Genomic DNA, 23,924 nt, shown 5'->3' with positions numbered 1-23,924 from the left:
ACCACACAGGTATATATATCAAATATATATGTATTTATTTCTAGACACACTCTACTAATCTCTTTATGAGATTAGTAGCCAGGAACACATTCAAATATAAACGTTTCACAATAAGTTAAGCAAAAATATGGCTGGGGCCCTAGGGGCGTACCAGACCATATACTAAAAAAGAGGTTTATGAAAGTCGACTTGCAGACTGACCAGGGCTAGGGCCTGTAGAATCACTGGGGCTTCACGACTGCAGTGATAGCAGGTAAGTAACGGGAGACGCATGCAGTGTGAGAACACAGCCGCGGGTTCCCTATTGATTACAATGGAGCAAGTCGCGGTTTGATTTTTAAAGTTTTAGGGTACTTCGAGGAAGTCTACAAGCAAGCCACTTACAAGGTAAGTAATTCGAGGGCCAACACACACTAGGGCACCGGAGTGCACGAGTTACCTCACCCAGGGAAGCCGGGTGGATAGGTGTCTTTTGGTGTCGGGTCGCGTCGCTGTTTTCTATGGAGACCAAAGAAGACTTGCTGCTTGCGGCGACTGAAGAAGTGTCCAGTGGAATCAAAGACTGGATTCAAGATGTAGAAGACCTGAAAAATGAAGGGACAGTGTTCACAGTCACTTGCCAATGACCCGGGGCCAGGAAGATGGATGCCCACGGATGTCGGGTGATTTCAGGTGATCAAGGGTGTTTTGACTCTTCGCTCACGAGGTCCAGGAAGGATCGACGATGACCAGCAGCTGGATTCGGAGTGTTCCACGATGTCTGCAGCTGACTGCGGTGTCGGCAACCATATTGGAGCCAACAAGCCTTGGCAACAGCAAGTCTCATGTGGAGTGAAGAAAGTCGATGGTGCAGACCAGCAAGGTCTGAGGGACTCACCCAGGGAGAGTGAGTGAGGGCAGGCCTGGAGCAACCAGGGGAGCCCTTTGAGTCGATAAAGTCTTCGGGGGACCCACAAGCCAACGGGCAAAGGATCGCGAAGACGCCTCTTGAAGAAAATGCTTCACAGGAGCCCACAGTCACTCGGGACGGGGTAGGCCACTGATTTTTGCTGCAAAACCTGCTGGAGGCTTGGGCCACAAATGGTCCAAAGCACAAGTTCGTAGAATGTCGTGAAGGGGTTGCACTCGACAATAGTGCATGGTTCCCAGGTATTGCGGTTCCTCGTCACTCGTGGGGTCCACTCGCCTCAGCTCTGCTGGGTACTCACAATGGCCGTCGAGGTCAGGAAATCCACTTCCGGGGCTGCAGGGACTTCGGACTCCGGCGGGAGCGGGAAAGTTTGCGACAGTTGATTAGTGTTTCAGGTGCCTGCTAAGCAGGGGAGTCACTCCTTGACTCCAAGGGAGATTCTTCTGTCTTCCAAAGGTAGTGGAACGTCGATGGGGCCAGGATTCTTCTTGTAAAGCGTCGTCCAGGTTTTATCTAATTTGCAATGACGAGGTGTTCCTATCTTATAGTAAAAGAAAGGGAGGGACTAGCTCTATGACCACTCCTCTAGGAGGGTGAGGGGAGGGGGTGGTTACACCCACTTCCCTTTGTCCAGTTTCGCGCCAGAGCAGGGACAGGTAGCCCCTGAAACGGTTTGAGCTGGCATATGCACAGAGGAGCCTACTGCTCACCCAGTGCAGGACTTCAAAGCACTCTAGGAGTGCACCCACCCAGCTCCAATACACTAAATCCTGTCTGGAAGGTGGTGCCACCTCCCTGTGACATGATGCCTATTGTTGGGCCTCCTCCACTGCGAGTTTCAGTCAGCAGCAGGAGGGCAGCCCAGTGTCTGTGCTGGTGGCATCCATTTTGTGATTCCAGGGCTCTTTCAGATTTCTACCGTGTTACCACAGTAGGTACACGTCATCCCCTCTAGAAGGGTGGGATCATACTCCCACACCAGTTACTGGTGTGGGGGTATGATTCCAAGATGGTTGACACCAAACACAACATGTTTTGATGCAGTTATTCCAAAGTTTAGAAAAAAAACCACAGGAGTGTAACCCGTAGACCAAACTGAGATCAGGGTAATAACAATGTAATTGCAACAATATCTCAGCAGGAATTATTGAATTATTTGCAATCGTATGTACAAAACATTACAAACGCACAGAGAGAAAAAGAGGATGCAAATACTTTGATTAATGCGCCCATAGGCGTCATATATTTAGAGAAGATTAACGAAAGAGTCAACAAATTATAACAGCACTGTTTGGTCTAAATACCAAAACAACCCTAAGAAAAAAGTGTACAATGTGCTCGTGACATAAGTGTGACGGCGCAAGTGACAACGTGAAGAAAACCATAGCAAGGGGCGCAATACGGTATATACAGAGTATGTACAAATTAAAGGTTCCAAGCAACGATTTCAATTGTTCATCTGAAAGTTTTCAAAGAGTTTTTTTCTGAGGGAACCAAAAGATCAAAAGAGCGCCAAAAGGATTTGGAGCTGAAGGGCACAGGTCGACGACGTTTCGATCCTTAATTATTTAGGATCATCCTCAGGACCAGGGTCGCAATTTTCAGGGAGTGCTGTATAAAATAAAGGTCAATATCAGAGCGGAGGTCAACAGGACATTGAGAAGGTAAAGGAAACAGGGGAATCTCGACTCGCGCCTACCTGTGGCCCGGGGGAGGGGGACTCTGTCAAGGAGGGTTCGGGGTAGATAGACGAGAAAGTCACGATGTGTCCAGGTGAGACATCAGGATGGGACTCAAGTGAATTAAGAGTCTCTGGGGAACAAGAGGGTAAAATAAGCGGGGGAGGTGGGAAGAAGGGTAAAGGAGCAGGGGAAGAGGAGCAATGGTAACGCATTGTCAACTTACCGCTGGCAGGAGCGGAGCTGCGGAACCGGAGGGGGAGCGCACAAGGGCGCTTCAGTGTATTCTGTGAACGTGAATAGAGAAATCAAGGAATAAGGATCTAATCGAGTACCGAATGATCAGCAGGATACGGAAAAGGGAGTCGGGGGAGGGAGGGGGGTGTGTGGACTTACAGGTTAGCAGGTCAGGGGAGTCGTGGTCCAAATTTCCGAAGGTACATCAAGCCGCCACGGACGTGTGCGGAGCTCAACCGAAGCCTGTGAAGAGAAGCCGAGATCCCTTCTACATAAGGGAAATATCAGCGTCATGGTAACGGGCACAGATTGGACAGTGAAGAAGAGGGTGGGACGGTAACTACGGACGCGGGGATTGCAGCCAATGCGGGAGCAAAGGGGAGTAGTAGGAGAAGGTGATAGGGTCCTGAGCTGGTGACCCGGGCTGGTAACCAAGGACGCCTGGGGATCGTGTATTCAAGGGAAAGAGAAGAGTTCCGTGGCTGCCGAGGGAATCGGTCAGAGTGTGAATTGTATTAAGCTGACGAGCGAGGACTGGTCAAGTAGAGACAGTGAGAGATTGTGTCTATGGGGGGTTTGGAGGCACAATCAATTATAGTGCATCGATCGTTGTAATAGTCATGGTCATTGTACACAATGTAGGTACGAAACTGAATTTAAGGAGTGATACATACATTTCAAAGGGGATGTGCTTCACATGGAATCAGGGGAAAGGAAAACAGGGAAGGATAGTAGTCTTCTTGTTGAGGTGCCTGGTCAATGTTGTGTATCGGCGGTGAACCAATAAAAATCACATATGTAAAACAATGAATACCATACATTTCGAGAGGGTCTGCTTTATGTCAAAATAAAAGATCATCATGTTAAGGTTTCTGGTCAGGGAATGTTAAGCATGACCAATTCGGATATACAGGAAGGAGGGGGGGGGGGGGCGGTTTGCTGATGGGTGGAGCCACTGGATGATCATGGTGGAAGATAAATCGTGCTGTTCCACTCATCAATAGTGTTCAACCCTTGGTTCACAGAATTACAACGTGTAATCCATTTACATTCACATTTGTTCAAGAGTTGTTGTAGATTGCCACCTCTCGGTGGAAGCCGCGGTTGGTCAATAACCTGCCACTTAATGTCAAGTACATCATGGTTTTTCTCCAGATAGTGTGATACCAAAGGGGCTGTGATGACCTTGCAGTGTATCCTGCTTTTATGCTGGATAATCCTTTGCTTAACCATTTGAGTTGTCTGTCCGATGTAGAGAAGATGACACGGGCATTCAATGGCGTATATCACATTTTGTGACCGACAGTTGGTCAGCGTGTTTAAGGAGTGTGTTTGATTGTCAAATTTGAACTCCTTTGTGTTGATGGTGAGATCGCAAACACTGCATGACTGGCATTTGTAGTGACCTAGTAAGGGCGGTAGTCCCCATGTGGTGGTGATGGTATTAGAGTGAGCAGATTTGATGGGCCAGGTGATGGCATGAACCAAATGGTTAGATAGATTGTTGCCTCGTTTGAATGAGAAAAGAGGTGGCTCTTGGAAAGATTTATTGGTTCTCAGAATTGTCCAATTTTTTGAAATAATCTTTTTAACTTTGTTGCTGCTGGGGCTGAATTTAGAAACAAAGGGAATGCGGGAGTTTGTCTTTTTGGGCTGAGGTGTGAGACGAATGTCCCGATGGCAGTACCACGCTCTTTTACGAGCGCGTGAGGTCAATCTGCGAGGATAACCTCTGTCTATAAGTTTTTTAAGTAAGACATCGGATTCCCTGAAATAGTCCTTGCGCCAGCTACAATTTCTCCGGATGCGGAGGAATTGGCCATAGGGTAAGCCATCTTTGAGTCCACGTGGATGGTAGCTCGAATAATGTAATAGTGTGTTCCTTTCTGTCGGTTTGCGATAGAGCGATGTTCCAATTACTCCTTCTTCCGCATGTATGTTAAGATCTAGGAAAGGAAGGTCATTGTTTTTGTATTCAAAAGTGAACTTCAAGTGTGGTTGGGAGTTGTTCAGCCATTCCACAAAAGATGTTAACGTTTCGGCATCACCATTCTAAAATGGAAGGACATCATCTATATAACGTCGCCATAAGGAAATTTGAGGTCTGAATGGATTGTTTGAACGGAGTATGAGACATGTTTCAAGTTTGTGAACAAACAAGATGGCAAAGTTGGGGGCAAAACAAGCTCCCATTGAAACACCTTTGATCTGAAGGTAGAAATCAAAGTTAGCATTAACTAGGAGGTTATAATGCACTTAAGAGTATATGGTTTAACCGCATCCACAAACAGCCACAGGGAATAGACCCTGCTAGCTGCAGAGGGACCCTGCTCCTGGCAGAGGCACCCCCTCACATTGTAAACCAAGCACCCTGCCCTCAGGATTGATAGGCAGTGGCGTAGCTAGAGCTTGTGGCGCCCGGGGCTATCCCTCAGATTGCCGCCCCCCCCCCCGGGGGGGGGGGGGGAGGCGGGCATGCACTTCAAAGAGGTCCGAGAGACACGTAGTATAGCCGCTAATAGTTACCTTGATCATGCAAGTTACATGCACATACATGACACGGTCCAAGGCTACACAGTTGAAAACACCGGTGACTGGCAGTACAAAAGAGAACACACAGACTGCATGATCTATCTGGGGACTCAGAAAAACTGCATGTGACATCCATCAGAGAGCTGCGTGAACAATTACCTGGTAATCCCCTCAACACAATGCAAACGTGCACATTCATGACACTGTTCATGTAACCTTCATCTACAGCTGACATTAAATGACCATTCATCATGGTCCCCCCCCATTAAAGCAGTGGGGACCTGCACAAACGTGATGTGCTCTGTGGACCCAAAACCAACTTAATAGTGCCGAAGCCTGTGATTCTTTATCTTTCAAAAACAGCAAATTAATTATTCACAGGGAATGACTCACTGTGTGCCCTTAAAACTAAACGCAGCACAAAGGGGTCAGTCAGCTCCACCTTGCCAACACAGACCGGATACAAAGCCCACTCTGGTGGCCCAAAGGCAACAACCAGGGGTCGCTCCCTGTCATTACTTCCAAGCAGCAGCAACCAACTCCCTGGGAATGAAAAGACATGTGCTCTTGGTACCCAAAACCAGCTTGTAATAGTGCATCTCTTCTTCACAGCAGCCTCAGCACACACATGGTGCACAGCCTGCCTGGGGGCCCAAAGCTAAAATACAGGGAGGGGCGACACATTATGATCATAATCCTTAAACACAGTTGTGGGGGCCATGGGAACTTGTTCAACTCTATCCAAGACCCGGGACAAACTGTTCCGGCGCTGCGGCACTCCTTGAATATTCAGAAGAAACCAGAAAAATAGGACCAGTAAAACTCACTCTTTTCCAAATCTCTTTCTAAATATTATCACTTTCCATGTAATGTTCCTTTGATGGGAAGAGGAGGTTTCTGAGGTGGGAGTATCAGTCAAGTGATACTACTCAGGCTCCATCTGTTCGAGCCTTCATGGAGGATCCCTCTTCATTACTACCTCCACCTGACCACGGACTCTGCAACGCACTCCCTTACAGGCTCCCTCTGTGCGAGCCTTCAGGGAGAATCCCTCTTCATTACTACCTCCACCTGACCCCGGACTCGGCAACGCTCTCCCTTACAGGCTTGATTATCCACTACTCCTCTCTCCAGTGCACCTTATCTCACAGCTGACCTTGGGCCCCCAGCCCCATATCAGGCCCCATCGGGCTCCACTTTGCTTTTTCCCGGTAAAAACATTAGTAAAATCACCTTCAAACTTAAAACATTGAATATAGCAGTAAATATAATTAGCGTGCACTTTAAAGTATGTTCCACAGTAGCCCTTATGACCCGACTGCTAATTAAATAAACAAAAACAGAAAGGCCATAACAGGGCCGGCTTTAGCGCTGATGCGAAAGTCTTTTTTGGCGCCACACTAATAACCTCTTTTACCATAAATACCTATACTACCACCTTCCAACAGTGCCCCTCATCCCTCCATGGCCCCCCTAGTGATCTCCTCTTCAGATTCCCTCACTGCCTCACGCCACAAGTGCCCCTCTTCTCCCCATAGCCCCTCCCCCTCATGACCTCCTCCTTGGACTCCCTCACTGCCACCATCCACCAGTGCCCCTTATCTCTCTGTAGCCTCTCCCCCTCATGACCTCCTCCTTGGACTCCCTCACTACCACCCTCCACCAGTGCTCCTCATCTCACCCTAGCTCCCCCTCCACACCATGACCTCTTCCTCGGATTCCCTCACTGTCACCCAGGGCACAAGTCCTAAAAACAGAAGTGGGGGGACGCTGACGTCACAACAGCAAGTGATGTCACGAAAGGTGGCTTGCACCATCAGACTCATTGCCTCCCCTCGCTCACCCCTTAGATGCCATTGCATCAGAGAAGCCAGCGCGTGAGCAGCGTTCTGAATGAGCTCCGATCTCGCCCCAGAGAGGCCAAAGAGTAAATGTGTGGCTCCAGTAATCGAGCTCCCGTGAAAATAAGTGAGGGGACGCCATCCACCCGCCTGGTACCCCGACTCGAGCCCTGCAGTCACCCTCCACCAGTGCCTCTCATCGCTGCACAGCCCCTCCAACTACCTCCTCCTCAGATTACCTCACTGCCACCCTTCACCTGTGCCCCTCATCGCTCCGTAGCCCCTCTCTCAAATGCATTTGTTGTTTAGCGCTACTCATATCAGTGTAGTGTGTCTGCACTTTACACCACGAACACATTATACAGAGACAATGAATCATACAAGTATGTAAATCAGTCTACAGGGAATGTCACATAAGCCAATGAGGATTACAAGGTGTAGGAATCTGCTGCATACGTAGAAAGAGGACACAACAACCATAAATAAAGATATTTCTCCCCGTTGTGCCTCTGGTGGGGAGGCGTACAATTCTGATACATTCCCAGATTCACCAACATTAGTAGAACTGGGAATGTGTCAGAATCCATGGTTAAATGTGCTGGAACACCTACACTCCACCTGAGGCATGCCTCCCTGCTGCAGATTAACGCAAGGCAGCGATTGCGCTGCCTTGTGTTACTCTAGATTCCTCAAACCAAGGTGGCCTTGTGGGACTAGATAAATCTCATTTAGGTTTTGTGATGCCGTTTTGTGCCCTTGCGATGACGCAAAACCTTGATAAATATGCCCCTGTTTGTCTTTTCTTGTCTCTGCAAAGCGCTCACATTTCAATTCATCCACACCCTCTTTCATCTTGTTTCATTGCTACAGATACAATGATTTCGTTGTAATGTTAGCAAAATGGAATTAAACATGCCGAGGAGGGAAGCAAAAGTGTGATTTGTTATGAAAGGTCTCTAAAAACCTCCCCAATAAAAGATTATTCGCAGCAAAACACTCCAAGTGTTGCTTTATGTGTATGCTATTTCAACTGCACACACTCCTGCTTGCTGCAAAAACCTAATAGCATTACCGGTAGCCTTTGCTGGACTGTATTCAAAGTAGGTCCGTGTCATCCATACTGGTGGGCAGTATATTTTGAGAGGGTTTGGTCTGGGGAAACACAACCTTAGGATTTAAAAGAGTATTCCATGGGGGTCAGCTTTACTGATAAAAATGTATCTCTGCCCAAACATACTCATTTTAGCAACATTAGAATGATGAAAGACTGAGGAAGTTCTAACTATATCACAAAACAAATCTATACCATTCACGTTTGTATGCAGCTCTTTGGTGACAGACTCAGTTCATTGGTCACTGTCCTATGTTAGGATTGTAACTTCTGAACTGCAAGTAACACAAGGATCTCTGTGGCAAAGGCAGCAACCCACTGAACTTCCACACAAAATACAGTTCATCTGCATTTAAAAACTACTAACAGACAAATAATTGCTCTCAAGCGAATCATTAATCACCAGCGTTATTGGGGCATCTTTTATTGTCTTATTGTTGTCCTGCATCGGCCATGACAATGATAAAAACTTCAGTATCAACTATATGACTTGTTGCCCCCCTCTTTTCGCTCCATGAGATGGTATCCATTCTTTGTTCACAAGGAGTATAAAATAAACAGTACACCCCCCCCTCCCCCCCTGATAGAGAATGGAGATTCCCAGCCAAACAGGCATATAAGGATAAAGTGGTCAACTGTGTCTTTCATGTGAAATGTGATGCGAGACACAAGCTGCTCATCAAGATGCTGAAAGCGCCTAGAGGCAGCCATCCCATCTGAGGCAGGTGTTTGCAGGGTCGTCCTACAAAAACATATAATTACCTGACGCCTCCTTTTCTCATGGCCTTCAGCCGATCATGCATCCCGGCCGCTTTTCCAGTACCAGGTCAATGACAGCAGGTCTTTGTGACACTGCACACTGGCATCCTGGAAATAGTAATGTGGCTGGACACAGAGCTTTATACTAAACCTAGAACTGGCAGGAACCCCGCAGGAAAAATTCAGACATGACATGACGTACATCTGCAACCTCATTGACAGGGTTCGAGGTTCAGAGTGCATAGACCCAGGCACCACGTCATTGCCACGGTAAAGTTTGAACCCTTGCCTTGTTTACTCTGTAACACACAAAAGTATTTTAATACCAGGGCATGCTGAGCCAGGTAATCACTGCTTGAAAGAAGGACTATAGGGAACAACACATCCTACCCAAGAGTAGGCTCGAGCGAGATTTCAGTTATGGTCAATTTCACTTTATACACGGAATCCTTCACAATCCTTAAGGAAACCTTCTGAACTGCAAGTAACACAAGGATCTCTGTGGCAAAGGCAGCAACCCACTGAGCATCCACACAAAATACAGTTCATCTGCATGTAAAAACTACTGACAGACAAATAATTGCTCTCAAGCGAATCATTAATCACCAGCGTTATTGGGGCATATTTTATTGTCTTATTGTTGTCCTGCATCGGCCATGATAATGATTAAAAACTGTTTAAATGAAGCGCACACGAAGTACGTGTCCTGCTGGACCTGCGCATACTTTAAAAAAGAAAAGAAACACACTCTCTTACCTACTACTGCAGTCTGCACTAAAACGAATTATCCACGCAGCAGGCAGACTGCCCCAGGCCACAAGGTCCTCACGAGAGTGCGTAGTGGTGAAGCGCGTGACGCGTCACCGCTACATTCTCATCGCGAGGGCCGGGCAAAAATGTAGCCCAGGGCCGTCATTGGTAGCGCTGGCGCGCGCTCTCCAAGATTGATGGCCCTGGAGCAGGCTGTGATGGGCGGCGCCGCGGGCAGAGAGATTAACGGTCATCATGGTGGCGCACTCATAGCACTACAGGTTAGTGCGCGCTGCTTGCCCGGCCGCGGCGGACTTTATAATTTATTTAGTGACACTGTGTCCCTAAATAAATTAAAAGGCCGCCGCCGCCCTAAATATAGTGCCGCCTGGGGCGGTCCGCCCCCACCGCCCCCCCCTAGCTACGCGCCTGTTGATAGGGCCTGCCATAGGGGTGACTGATAGGTTTATATGTGTGTGTATGGTGAGATATAGGAACCTATACCTCTGTGAGGAGTGCCAACACTACCTCACCCAGGCTTCAGTAGCAGGCCTGAGGTGTCAGATTTAGACTGCTTCCCAGGGGTGGCATAATACATGCTTCAGCCCCTGGTAGGCCTGTGAAGTACCTCTGCCCTTTGTACCGAAGGTACCATATACTAGGGGCTCATAAGGTACCACAGTATCCAATCACTAGTGTATCTAATATGCACTCCAAGTCGTTTAGAGAGAACGGAGAGACTGGGGCCCTGATTAGCAGGGACCCAGCCTGACTATAGCCAGAAACCAGTGTATACATCAGAAAAAAAGTGGGGGCAACATAAGTGCAGATCCTACTCTCCTACATTATTCACTTAGAACAGACACAGCCCCCTCACTGTCCCCACTGCGTGAATACTGGACAGCGTCGCTCTCCACCGAAATCACAGATAAGCAGTGGCAACAATGCGTAGGAAACCCCAAGACAATCTCAATGAGCACTATACTTTTTATGCAGGGTTTAACTAGACCCATGCGTTTTTCAAGGAAAATGTCCTTGGGATAAAAACTGGCAGCCTGGTGGTATATCTAGTTAGGTTGATTGATGCGATTTACTTTCAGAGCAGCAAAGAGCTATGTAAGTGGCATAATGTATCTTCAAGTTTTTTTCTGCTCCTATTGAAATTCACTGTGCCTGCTTATCAGCACACTAATGGTTGGCAACCTTTAATCCTCTAGACAAAGATGTATGTGACTTAATGTTTCCTTTTAATTTAAATTAAAATAGCCATCTTTAGATGGATACCAGTATAACTTGTATACATATTTTGTCTGCAAACTCTTATTTTTTTGCGCTCAGTACTTGATACAGACAATGCCCCGTACCCACGGTACCTGATACAGACAATGCCCCGTGTCCTCGGGCGTCCAGTTAGCAAGTTCTTCTCCAACAGCAGTGATATCCAGTTAACCATAATCTATACCACCACAGACTGCTGACACAATGCTATATCAAATGAAACGCTGTAAATTTGTACTGTGTTCATTTAACGATCATATGCAATGTATTCTGCGTAATAATGAAATGCCAATAAAAATGAATATACAAAAAAAAAAAGATTCACCAAAGGCTGGCAGGCTTGCACAGGTAAAAATCAAAGGCAGCTAAATTGTTTTTCTTCTTACAGTGAAGATGATGTAAACTATGCCTTTAAAGAAATACTTCACCTTCTCTACTTTTTTGATAGAAAGGGCTTCTTTTTTAGGTTTTGGCAAATATAAACATAAAAGCCATGGTGAAATACATTGCAAGATCTACCCATCCATTGAGGGATAAATCAGCATACATTGGTTATACTTGCAAGCATGTCCAAACATTGACAACATTATTTTAGGCACTGCATTAACAGGAGGGTTTATCCAGGCAGTATATAGTAGCAATAGTGATATCCACATATAATCATATGGCATCTCCCACTCAGTCCCCAGTGACTACTCCACAGTAGCAAACTTTAAGGCCAACATTGTCTAGTGTATAAACAATTGTTTGTTCATTCACAAGTCAATTTTAAGATGCTGTCTCCAGTGGAGAAATTGAGCTACTTCATAATCTGCGCAACCATATGCATTTGCCATGCAAATATTGCATAACTATTTATTGCATTTTGGTGGGGCTCAATTGCCCCAAACTCCCAGAGACCGCCTTGGCCATAAACTCCGCTTGAGCCCCAGAACAGTGTTCTGCCTTTTTAATACAAAATCTTTTGGGTACTGTGGCATTGCGATAATGTACAGCAGTGCCAACCATTCCAGTCTCTCAAGCATGTATTGTCATCCACCTTCCTAAACAGTAATTGAATCTGTGTGTCGTAAACCATATAGAATTTTAGAATCCCTCTATGAGGCCAAGTTATGCATCTTCCCCATCCTTGTCATCTGAAGGCCCAGTTGATTTCCCATTTAGTTTACAAGCATACCAACCTTAAGTATCAAAAATGGAAAGTTCAGCGTGCACAAACTTGTTATTTGGGTGCTCAAGTGATCTTTGAGCCACCAGACGTTGTATAGTTTAGTAATCCCAATTAGTTCCCAATTCTAGAAACACTATAGGGTTTTGATGTTGTACTTGTCCAAAGGGAAGTCTCCTTAGACAACACCTTCCCAACTTGGCTGCAGCATACTTCAATGCATGCCCTTGAGGATCCCATGAGGCGGTTGGACAACCTACCCCAATTAAAGCATTATGATATCCTTTGCTGCCCAATATATGCATGTGTGCATATGGTATTTCTATAGCAGTACCCTAAGCGGAAGGCAGTGGAGGAAAGTACATGGTCAAAGACCAGCATAAAGTTACTGCTTAAGAGGAGAGAAAGCTGGAAGCCCATAGAGTTCCATTCCATCAGGATGGGGGTGATGTGATCTTATGACTTCAGGCCCTGAATAAAATGTGCTGCAGCATGCGGGGTGCCCCTAAATGGTGCCAGTGTGGCACATAGGAGGCCATGGAGTAGGGTATTATTACCATCCTGATGCAAGATTAGGACAGCTTAAAATGCAGTTCTGAAGTCCATTTCTGGAAGAAATGGTTTCTCTTTTTTTGTACAGGAGAGAGCTGGTACAAGGCCATCTTTGTTTTTTGGCTATTGAAGAACCAGGGCCTTATGGGCCTAGCAGCGCAGGGCACGCCTTAATCTCCTGAGTTCACCTGCTTTGTTGAACAGAGACACAGGACATTCTGTTGAGCGTAGAAGATCAGGTTTATTAGCTGCAGCTAAGTACAGTTGTCCCAGAAGTACACTCAGTATGTTCTTAGGAGACTGCCACTTTACTCCATGGCGCACAATCTTTTATAGCGCATAGATTCACCAACTCCCAATGCATACATGGTTATCCAATGAGAAGGATTTGAAAACAAGATATAACCAATGAGAAAAGTTTGGTAACAAGATATCAAGTAACCCAAATAAACCTCTCTTCCAACTGTTTTTGTCACCCCTCCCCACAAGTTAATCAGTGGTAGTGTCTACAACTCAACTTGCAGGTGGCAGGACATATTTGTATGCTTTGGAGGACAGTTGTGAAATGAGAGAGTACAAGTAGAGAATAGCGAAGGCCAGAAGATAAGATAAAGTCAGGAAAGAATGGTGTGAACCGACAGACAGTTGAGACAGGGTTTAGTCAAACCAGACGAGGATTAGTGGACTCAGCCAGTCCCTGACATCAGTCTCGTAAACAGAGGCAGAAGGTTATTTGACAAGTCGCAGTAAGATCAGCAGAAAAACTTCGTTCATTGTGCTGCCTGAGTGAGGGCAACACAAAATGGCGGTGGAACACAAAGAAATGGTGGATGAATACAAGCGAGATCGAAAATCGAATTTCCTCACTATGTGTTCCTTCGAGGTGAAGTTAGTGTCCATGGTGAATCCAAGTGACTTGGCATTTGATGAAAGTGGAGGTTCCCAGCAGTAAAAGTTCATGTTGTTGAGCCAGATTTGAATATTATCTTGTTTATTGTTCTTGGCAAATGACAGGAATTCTATCTTGGTTGGGTTGAGCTTCAGGTAGGTGCTTGATATCCAGGTCTGGAGGATGTGCACGCTGTTTGAGGCATTGCATGTCTGAAGCAGAGGAGGTTTTCGAGTAGAGTTGTGCATCATCGACATATTGCTGAATCTTGATGCTGTTATTGAATTCGAGTACCAAGCAGTTCAATGTATAGATTGATGTTTGACACAAGAGAGTATGGAGCCCTAGGAGACTCCGCAGGTGATGGGGATCTTTTGTGTTCTTGGTGTGCCTATGTTAACAAACTGGTATTGATTGGAAAGGTAGCAAACCAGCCAGTGAAGGGCATTGCATGTGAATCCCATTGAAGATCCAAGGATGCATATAAGGGTGGGTTGGTTGACTGTTTAAGGTAACGGAGAAGTTCATCAATGTTTGAGGGCAGGGGTTATCTTCAACTGTGGTCAAGAGGACATCGGCTATGGTTTTTGTTTTTTAGTGAAGGTTACTGTTGTGGTGAGCATGCCCACTCTTTCACTCCTTTAACATTGCAAGTTGGGACAACCGATAGTCTTTTTGCATAGTTGCATATCTATGCCCCAATCATGCACACTCCTACACAGTGTTTGGTCAACACCCGATAGAGTATGCCACCTACCGCAGAAAGGTATCATTTCTAAATGTTGAGTCTTTTGTGTAACAGAAAATGATTAGTGCCAGGCTTTAGGGCGTACAAATTGTTGGAAGAAAGATTAAATTAACTGATATTTAGGAGTTGGCGACCTTTTGCCGTAATCAGGTTAACAGTGCTGTTTTGTCTCATTAAGGTCCCATCCAGATATCCTCAAGATACCAAATGAGCTTTTTTATGATGGAGAACTTCAGGAGTGTGCAGATCAGATTCTGAGCCATTCGTACTGCAATTGGGAGCATCTACCAAAGCAGGTAAGCACTTGCTTCCACATGAGGTTGCATTCATGATGCGAGTGTGCTGTTTCATGATTGTGTCATGTCTCTAATATTTACAAGGCCAAGTTTGTTCAGTAGCAATGTTCTCGAGGGGTTTGTTTCGGGAGGTACAATCTGCATAAAAGCATTTTTCATTATTTTTTTACATTATTTTGTACGTGATCTTGCGGTAATCTGAAAGTATTCTTGTTCCTGACTACGTTTCGCTCTGCCATTTCATTTGTGGTTTCTTCAGACACTGAATTGTTAAGTGTAACTTGGCTGAATTCGTTAGTGAATGGGGCATTAAGGTTGTCAAAATTTCAAAGTATTGTGTGTTGCGGAACCTAACCTCGTACCAAGCCTCCGTACCATGTAAAGGCCACAATAGATTATTTTTTCAGTTTGGAAATATTTATACATCTGTCCAACTCTGAAGTCCATATCATTGAGTACTCAAAACTAAATTTGTTATTTTAACTAATAAAAAGCAACCTGCAAGGAGAAATGCTAGAGTGCATAGTAATCCAAGCTTCTGGTCTACCGATGCTGCTTTTGCCTTTTGCTGATTTAAATTTGTTGATTTCTTTATTTTTTACTCACTTTTTTTTTTATTATTGCACTTCACCTTTCTGTCCGTCTGTTCTCGAGCTGTGATCCTCTTTCTCGTGCCTACTCATGGCTACTCTTCTGCATCTGCTAGTGAAAGTTAATCCTCTCTTGCCTATAGTTTCTGGTATGTGATCCCATCCACACCCATCATATGAACAGCACCTCCCAAGGATCCTTTTTGTTCAGGGTCCATGTCTTTGTGCTGCTTACATCTCCGCTCACTGTTTCTCTGCTGCTTCTGTCCTTGGGATTCACTTCCTACTCGTTCTCTGCTTAAGACGTTTCTTGCCCTTCCTCCAGGCGCCTTTACGCTGTTGTGCTTCTGTCTGGTCTACAACTTCTTTGCTCCTTCGCACCTTCCGCCCTTGCATGCTGTCACCCTTCCAACCTTTGCAGCGACATTAAAGATGTCTGCATCCCTAGTCATTTTTGTCTAATCGTAGGAAATTTTTTTTTTATTTTATTTGATTTTAATGCAAGATAATTTTTTGTCTACTCCTTTCCTGTTGTATTCGACCAGTCTTATTAGAGGTGTTATATCGTCAAGATTCACTAATTCACATACTGCAAGCATAGTAGTAGGGGAATTGTTCTCCAGTAAATAATTGTGTATACTTGAATGCATTTTCCTTGAATGGAAGATTTTAAAGTTAGTCCGGTTTTCACTTTTAGGGATTTCCAATCATTTTTAATGGGGTACTAGGAGAAGACCAGCGTGAAGGCAACAGCCCTTCATTCTTCAATGTGACTGAGGTTGATGCTGTGGTATCTTACCTCAAGAAACTGCTGGTTGCCCAGGGAAAGAAGGGGACGCCCAAACTCTCTCCTAAGGAAATTGGCATTATTTCTCCTTATCGGAAACAGGTAAGGCGTTGGTATAATTGCAAACTATGATCTTGGTTCAACATTTGTGCCACGTTGTATAGTGCTTTATGTGGCATTAAAATCTAGAATGTTACACTGATTAATGGAGAGTATCATCTTTTGTAAGGTAGTGTTGCTCAAGCCAGTGTAATTCATTTTGTGAGAAGACATTTGCCAGCAATAAATAGAAGCCTGTTCATAATGCTGCCCCATTGTTCTGGTAAGGGAGATTGGCCTCTAGAGAACACACTGTTTTAGTCTCACTTTCTCTTAACCCGCTGCATTGGGATAGGGTTGGATATAAGTTAATTTCTATAGGAATACTCCAACCCAAGATACTTGTCTTTAGATGTTTTCCAGCATTGGAGAGAGAGAACATTTTTAGATAAGCCGCTGTAATCCGTATCATTTGTTGCTTATTGTGTTTAATTCTGCATCTGAAAATGTCTTTCTTAAATGATTCATGCAGCAGCACAGTCTGCCATCATGACTGATCTAATAAGCTACATTTGTGTAGTCTTAACCTATTTGCACTGTTGAATCTTTCCAGGTTGAAAAGATCAGGAAAGCCATAACTAAGTTGGATCCAGTGCTCAAAGGCATGAATGATATCAAGGATTTGAAGGTAAACCGTAGCTTGTTGTTTACATGGTAAATCATCTAGTATATGTTAACATATTTCATATCATTCGACCAGAGGGTGGATGCAGACTTGGCGTTCATCACTGAGGTCACTTGATAAAACCTGCACTTTTGCTGTATTCAAGTGATAAATAACAAATTTCACCTAATTTATTGGTGTTCAGTTACCCAACGTAGCCAGAATGGAAGGATAAATTGGCAAATTGTGACATTCAGAGCAAAGCAGTTCTCAGCAGTGGTTGCTTTACTTTACACAATCCAGAATTCTAGATAGGATTTTATACAAAAGCAGGTCAACGAGGAGATACAGCCTTGCTGTTGGAGAGATTCACGAATATTCCTACATATCATCCATCTTTAAAAGCATGCAACTGAAATCCTATGTGCTTCATTTTACACTTGCATGAGCAATTAGAGTTGTATGGTGCTTCTGAAATTCTCAGTAAAATAGCTTTCTCTGTCTTACAATTTATGAGATATTTACAGTGGAAATGGTACAATACATCTTTTTACAGGGCTATTTTGTACTTTTTGTTTCAGAATACCTTCTTTGGTCCTTTATACCAAGGTTTGATTTCCATCTACTGTCACTGTTTGACTATATGTCAAACATTGTTAAATTAAATAAGTTCTGTACACTGTTGACATGTCTCCTTCTGGCTACCTCCCAGTGCATGGTTACTACTGGTGCTGTCTTGCTATGGTTACAGTTGTCTCCATGATCAAATGTAAATAGAAACTGATGTATTTCAGTTTCTTGCTGTGATTCCTCTTGATGTTACATGGACGGTGTGTGTGTGGTGTGTGTGAGTGGCAGGGTTTGTGTGTGACAGTAGTGCATGTTACATGCAGGACAGGCCTGATTGCATGTCAACATGGTTGTGCTTAATATTACAGAATACATATAACCGGAATAGAGCCTTTAAAGGACAACAATTTGAAAGGTAATGCTAACCGATACATGCATGTTTTCAGTGTAGAAACTCCACATGTTCTGACACCATTCAAATGATTATGGCAGAGAAGGGAACTTTCCAGTGTTGCAGCGTGAATCTTTTCTGGATCCACTATGCTGTGCATTATTTCGCCATCTAGTGGTTGAGTCCGGAATTGTAGTCTTTTTTTTTTTTTTTTGTGACTGATGGGTGTAGACATACCACTATTTGGTGGCCTTCAGTGACATCAACGTGCTTCCTCCGGAAGCCCCCTTTGGTCGCCATCTTCAGATTCTTTTTTTCTGCCGTTGGGTCTGGATCGATATGGAAGGAGCTCCAGAAGTTTGGAGAGAAGAATCTACGAAAAATAACAAAAACAGCAAGAAAATAACTTTATCAACATACTGGCCTTCGAGTCAGTGAACCGGGACACAGCAAAGAGAAAAAAGACCAAAGCTTCGACGTCCTACGGAGAATGTGCATACTGGGGGCTCCCTGTGCACGGTAATGGACAAGACACCATTCTGCGACAATAGTCACCACAAGTACACACTGAAGGATCAGCATCCGGTCTGTAACCTTTACCTGCCGCTGGACCACTGAAGCGAAGATTGCGACGCATGCTCAGCATTCACCCCGAAGACTTTAAGGGTGAGAGAGAGGCACAGAAAAGCAAATTACAACATGCAGGGTCAAGGACCACTTGCGTCGCTTCGAGACTTGGTCCTCTCCAGTGAAGAAGAGGACAACGTCGCCGAAGGGCCTGGCGGCGAAGAGGACGCGCACGTCCCAGTCGTCGGTCGAAAAGAAAACTCCAAAGGAGGTAAGAGAAGCATCGACCCCCAAATAGTCAGCCGATCCACGAAAGAGTGACTCCAAGTCCTCGAAGGGAGCCTTGGCGTTGAAACATTTGATGACTGCAAGTGCGTCCAAGGACAAACAGTCTGTCGGTTCCTTTGACAAGGACTCCCAGACACGAAGACCCTAGAAAAAACAGTTGTCGGAAGAGCAGTCACAAAAAGGACTATTCAACATCGAAAAAAGAAAGGGTTAAACAAGCTTCAACGTAGACAAGCTACAAAAGAAAGGCAGAAAATCTCGACGCCGAAACGCATGCGTCTGAGTTGTAAAAGAAAAAAAAAAAAGGCTTGAAGCCGAAATGGCGAGTATCTTGCAACGCAAGAAGGATTTCGACGAGAAAATGAAACAATTCAAAATTCCGCAGAAAATTTCGACCGAAGGTGAAAGACGTCCAAGAACTAGATCTTCTGACGACGCCAGAACCGGTCGAGGAAGAAGAGTACTACTTCAAAGCCAAAGTAGAGGAAGAGGACCGAACATATCACGGTTCGGCGACCTCGGAGGCGCAAGACATGCAGTGGCAAGATCTTGACGCCGAATCACCAGAAGAAGGGTTGGACTCATACCCCTTGAGGCCCTGACCACCAGATGACATTGGGATGTACAATCGGGTGATAAAGAAGGCTGCAGACACTTATGGAGTGCAGTTAGAGGAGGAAAAACCTCAATACTGTTTTCTCCTAGAGTCCTTGCTGCCTACACAAACAAGGACTCAATTCCTTCCCATGCTACCTAGTGTGCTGGACCAGGGTAAGGAAGCCTGTAAAGAACCGGCTGTAACACCAAGGGGTGAGAGAAAATACAAACATTCCTCAAAGGATCCTATGTATATCGGCGGTTCAGTGCCAGCTGATTCTATGATAACCTCCACAGCTAGGAAGAGAGCTAATATACCCACTAATGTGGGGCCACCACCAGACGACAGAAAGGAAAAGGATGGATCTCTTGGGGAGAAAGGTGGAACGAAGTGCGGCAATTTAGTGGCATATCGCAAATTCAAATGCATTAATCAATAGACATGCATATCAAAACTGGGAGGAAGTAGTGACCTACTAAAACATCTGCCAGACCAATTCCAAAGAAGGGCAAGCCACTTAGTGGAAGAAGGGAAGAACATGGCGAACACATGTTTAAAATCAGCCCTAGATGCAGAAGAAACATCTAGCAGACAGATGATCATAGGGGTAACTGAGAGAAGGCACGCCTGGCTAAGAATTTCAGGTTTCAAACCAGAGTTACAAAATAACATATTAAACACCGCGTTCAATGGTGAAAAACTATTCGGAACAGCTGTGGACGAGAAATTAAATCAATTAAAGAAAGAGAATGAGACTGCAAGGTCCATGGGGGCACTATAATCCAGAGGCATGCATAGGGGAGCACCATTACGGAGACCAGCAGGCAGAGGTAACCACCAGTCTGTAGCCTTACACCAAACATTTCAACAAGATTATCAAGGAGGAAGCCAGGGCCAGCAGCAGGGCCAACAACAACAACAAAGTTGGCAATACCAACACTGAAGACAATCCTTTCAAGGGTGCCCTCGGGCAAGAGACTAACAACAAAGAGGGGGACAGCAACCCACCTTCAAGTGACTTCCCTGCAAGAATTACGCACACTCAAATAAAATCTCAGAGGGTGCAACAACAGACAAACATAACAAAAGAACGTGTCCCAAAAATCAAACAATCCCTCCAACATATAACATCAGTGGGAGGCAGAATAAGAAACTTTTTCCAGGAGATCAACAAAACACACTACCAATTTACGGTGCTAGCATTTGGACTGAAATCAGCATCAAGAGTCTTCACAAAATGCCTAGCAGCAGTAGCGGCCCACCTAAGAAGGCAAGGGATTCATGTTTACCCATACCTAGATGACTTGTTAGTAAGAGCAAGCTTGTACAATCTTTGCAAAGAACACATACAGAAAGTCATAGAGACATTGCTCAACACTGTTTCTCAATACACTGGGAAGCAATCGTCAATAGAACTAGAACAAGTAAAAATATTCTTAGGGGCAGAAATCAACACAATACTAGGAAAGGTATTTCCAAGCACAAAGAGAACATTAGCGATACTGAAGGAGACAAATCTATACCACAAGGGGCAAGCTCTGACAGTAAAGACAGTGGGCATACTGCTAGGGATGATTACTTCATGCATTCATCTAGTCCCAAACATTCGACTACACATGAGACCATTCCAGGAATGGATTCAACAGCAATGGTCACAAGCAACAGGGAGTTGGGAGGATCTAGTGGTTGTCACGCAAACAGTTCATCAAGAGATGAACAGAAAGAACATAGCACAGTGGAGACTTCTCACACAACCAACTCCAACCGTGACCATCACAACAGAGGCTTCCCAGCTAGGGTGGGGATCGCACATGAACAACCTAAGAGTAAGGGGATGGTGGACACAACAGGATGCAATAAAACACATCAACTTCCTGAAGTTAAAGTCCGTGTTCCTAGCCTTAAAGGCCTTTCAGAAAGAGCTTTACGGGAAGAGGGTGTTAATCCAAATGGACAATACAACTACCATGTTTTACATCAACAAAAAAGGAAGAACACAATAACACTATCAACCTTAGCCCAAGAACTATGGCGATGGGCAATCCCAAGGAAAATAGACTTGCTGGCAATGCATCTTCCAGGGAAGGAACATGTAGAAGCAGACAGGCTGAGCAGGCAAGCATCAGCATCCCACAAATGGGAAATTAATCCATTTGAAATCCTAAAGATATTCAAAAAATGGGGAACTCCGCAAATCGACCTATTTGCAACACCCCACAATGCCAGCACTTCGCTTCCAGGCAACCGTGCAAACTGTCCCTAGGGAATGCGCTATGGATAGACTGGTCAGGGACATTTGCTTACCCTTTTACCCCGATACCACTGCGACACAGGGTACTCAAAGAATGCAGGATCAGCCACATGACATTAATACTCTTAGCTCCTCAGTGGGCCGGTGAAACCTGGTTCTCCTAGATAATGGAGAGGACTCAAGGGGCAATGCATAAGTTCCCCAACAGAAAGGACCTCTTAACAATGCAGAACCGGAAGGGTGCTACACCCAGAACCAGAGAGCCTAAGCCTAGCAGCATGGCTCCTGAGGACTTAGAATTTGCTCACCTCAGACTACCAGAGACCACAATGGCAGTACTCCGAGAAGCGAGAGAACCTACAACAAGGAAGTGCTACACAGCTACACAGCCAGATTCTCTCAATGGTGCCTTAAAGAAACTTTCAAGAAGGATCACAAGAGAATCAACAGTACTAAAATACTTAACATATTTACTACAGAATAAACTGAGCTACACATCTATAAGGGTACACTAAGCAGCAATCGTAGCGTACACAAGGGGAGAAACAGGGAAGAGTTTTATTCACATCCCAGGTGGTCAAAAGATTCCTAGAAGAAGTCAATAGAATAGCACCTCCAAGAAAGATGCCACCACCTGCATGAAATCTCAATGTAGTACTAGCTCAAATGATAAAGGCACCATTCGAACCAATCCACAAAGCAACGCAACAAATTCTCACACTAAAACCAGCGTTTTTAATTGCAATTACATCACTACGTAGAGTAAGTGCATTGCAAGCTCTAACACTGCAAGAGCCCTACTTCCAAATACATAATGACCGAATCGTCATGAGAGCTGATCCACAATTTATGCCAAAGGTGGTATCCAAGCAATACAAATACCAAGTTTTTTCCAAAAACAAAAGACACAATCAGAAAGGGCATTACACGCCCTGGACACCAGAAGAGCAGTCATGTACTAAATAGAAAGAACCAAAGAATACAGGAAAACAAAACAATTCTTTGTATCATTCACCAACAGTTTTCTTGGAAGACCAATCACAAAGAATACCATTGCAAGATGGATTACACAAGCCATACAGTTGTGCCACAACCAGGCAGGTCAGACATTACAAGGAGCACTGCACGCTCACTCAACAAGGAAGAAAGGAGCAACAGTAGCTTTTTTTTAGCAAATACGCCTATTCAAGAAATTGGGCAAGCAGCAACATGGTCTACAGTGCACACCTTCACAAAGCACTACTGCATGGATATTCAAAAGAAAAAAGAAGCACAAGTAGGACAAAAGGTCTTACAACGTATTTTCACAAACCAACACTCAGCTTGCACCCAACCACCACAAGACTAGAAAACCGCTACAAAGTCTATGCACAGCATAGTGAATCCAGAAAAGATTCATGCTGCAAAACGTATAGTTTCTTACCTGTCGGTGTAGTTTTGCAGCTTGAAGAATTTTTCGGATTCACAAGCGAACCCACCCTCCTCCGCCAGAAAGATGAGACAAGAGGAAGAAATAAATAAAACAAGAACGAACATTAAAAAAAAAAAAGAATCCGAAGATGGCGACCGAAGGTGGGAGCTTCCGGAGGAAGCACAGAAGGACACTAAATGGTGGTATGTTGACGCCCACCGGCCACGAAAAAAAAAAACCACGAAAACAGAGACCCTACAATTCCAGACCCAGCCACTAGATGCACAGCATAGTAAATCCAGAAAATTCTTCAAGCTGCAAAACTGCACCGACAGGTAAGAAACTATACGTTCTCTGCTCGCATAGTAATGGTAGCTGCAAGAGAAGATGACCTGTGTGCGTGCCAGGAGCTTGCTGCTTTCCTTGCTGCCATGGACCTGTGTGCTTGCCAGGAGCTCGCCGCTTTCCTTGCTGCCCTGGACCTGTGTGTGCGCGCCAGGAGCTCGCTGCTTTCCTTGCTGCCATGGACCTGTGTGCTTGCCAGGAGCTCGCTGCTTTCCTTGCTGCCCTGGACCTGTGTGCGCGCGCCAGGAGCTCGCTGCTTTCCAGGCTGCCCTGGACCTGTGTGCTTGCCAGGAGCTTGCTGCTTTCCTTGCTGCCATGGACCTGTGTGCTTGCCAGGAGCTCGCTGCTTTCCTTGCTGCCATGGACCTGTGTGCTTGCCAGGAGCTCGCCGCTTTCCTTGCTGCCCTGGACCTATGTGCGCGCGCCAGGAGCTCGCTGCTTTCCAGGCTGCCCTGGACCTGTGTGCTTGCCAGGAGCTCGCTGCTTTCCTTGCTGCCATGGACCTGTGTGCTTGCCAGGAGCTCGCTGCTTTCCTTGCTGCCATGGACCTGTGTGCGTGCCAGGAGCTCGCTGCTTTCCCTGCTGCCATGGACCTGTGTGCGTGCCAGGAGCTTGCTGCTTTCCAGGCTGCCCTGGACCTGTGTGCGTGCCAGGAGCTCGGTGCTTTCCAGGC

At 45.3% G+C, this 23,924-nt stretch overlaps 1 protein-coding gene across 5 annotated transcripts in view; it reads left to right on the top strand.

Annotated features, from left to right (window-relative positions):
• Positions 1–23,924, top strand: part of LOC146869312 (RNA helicase MOV-10-like) — a 524,894-nt gene that overhangs the window by 407,115 nt on the left and 93,855 nt on the right. For all 5 annotated transcript variants that reach the window (XM_085647618.1, XM_085647842.1, XM_085647767.1 and 2 more), the window contains 3 exons: positions 14,633–14,750; positions 16,038–16,229; positions 16,780–16,854. In XM_085647618.1, the coding sequence (XP_085503744.1) occupies positions 14,633–14,750; positions 16,038–16,229; positions 16,780–16,854 (385 nt within the window). The remainder of the gene's footprint in view (positions 1–14,632; positions 14,751–16,037; positions 16,230–16,779; positions 16,855–23,924) is intronic.

The sequence above is a fragment of the Triturus cristatus genome, chromosome 1_1, assembly GCF_964204655.1.
Source record: "Triturus cristatus chromosome 1_1, aTriCri1.1, whole genome shotgun sequence".
NCBI lineage: Eukaryota > Metazoa > Chordata > Amphibia > Caudata > Salamandridae > Triturus > Triturus cristatus.
The sequence above is the reverse complement of the archived record's forward strand: the minus strand, read 5'-3'. Positions and strand labels throughout refer to the sequence as shown.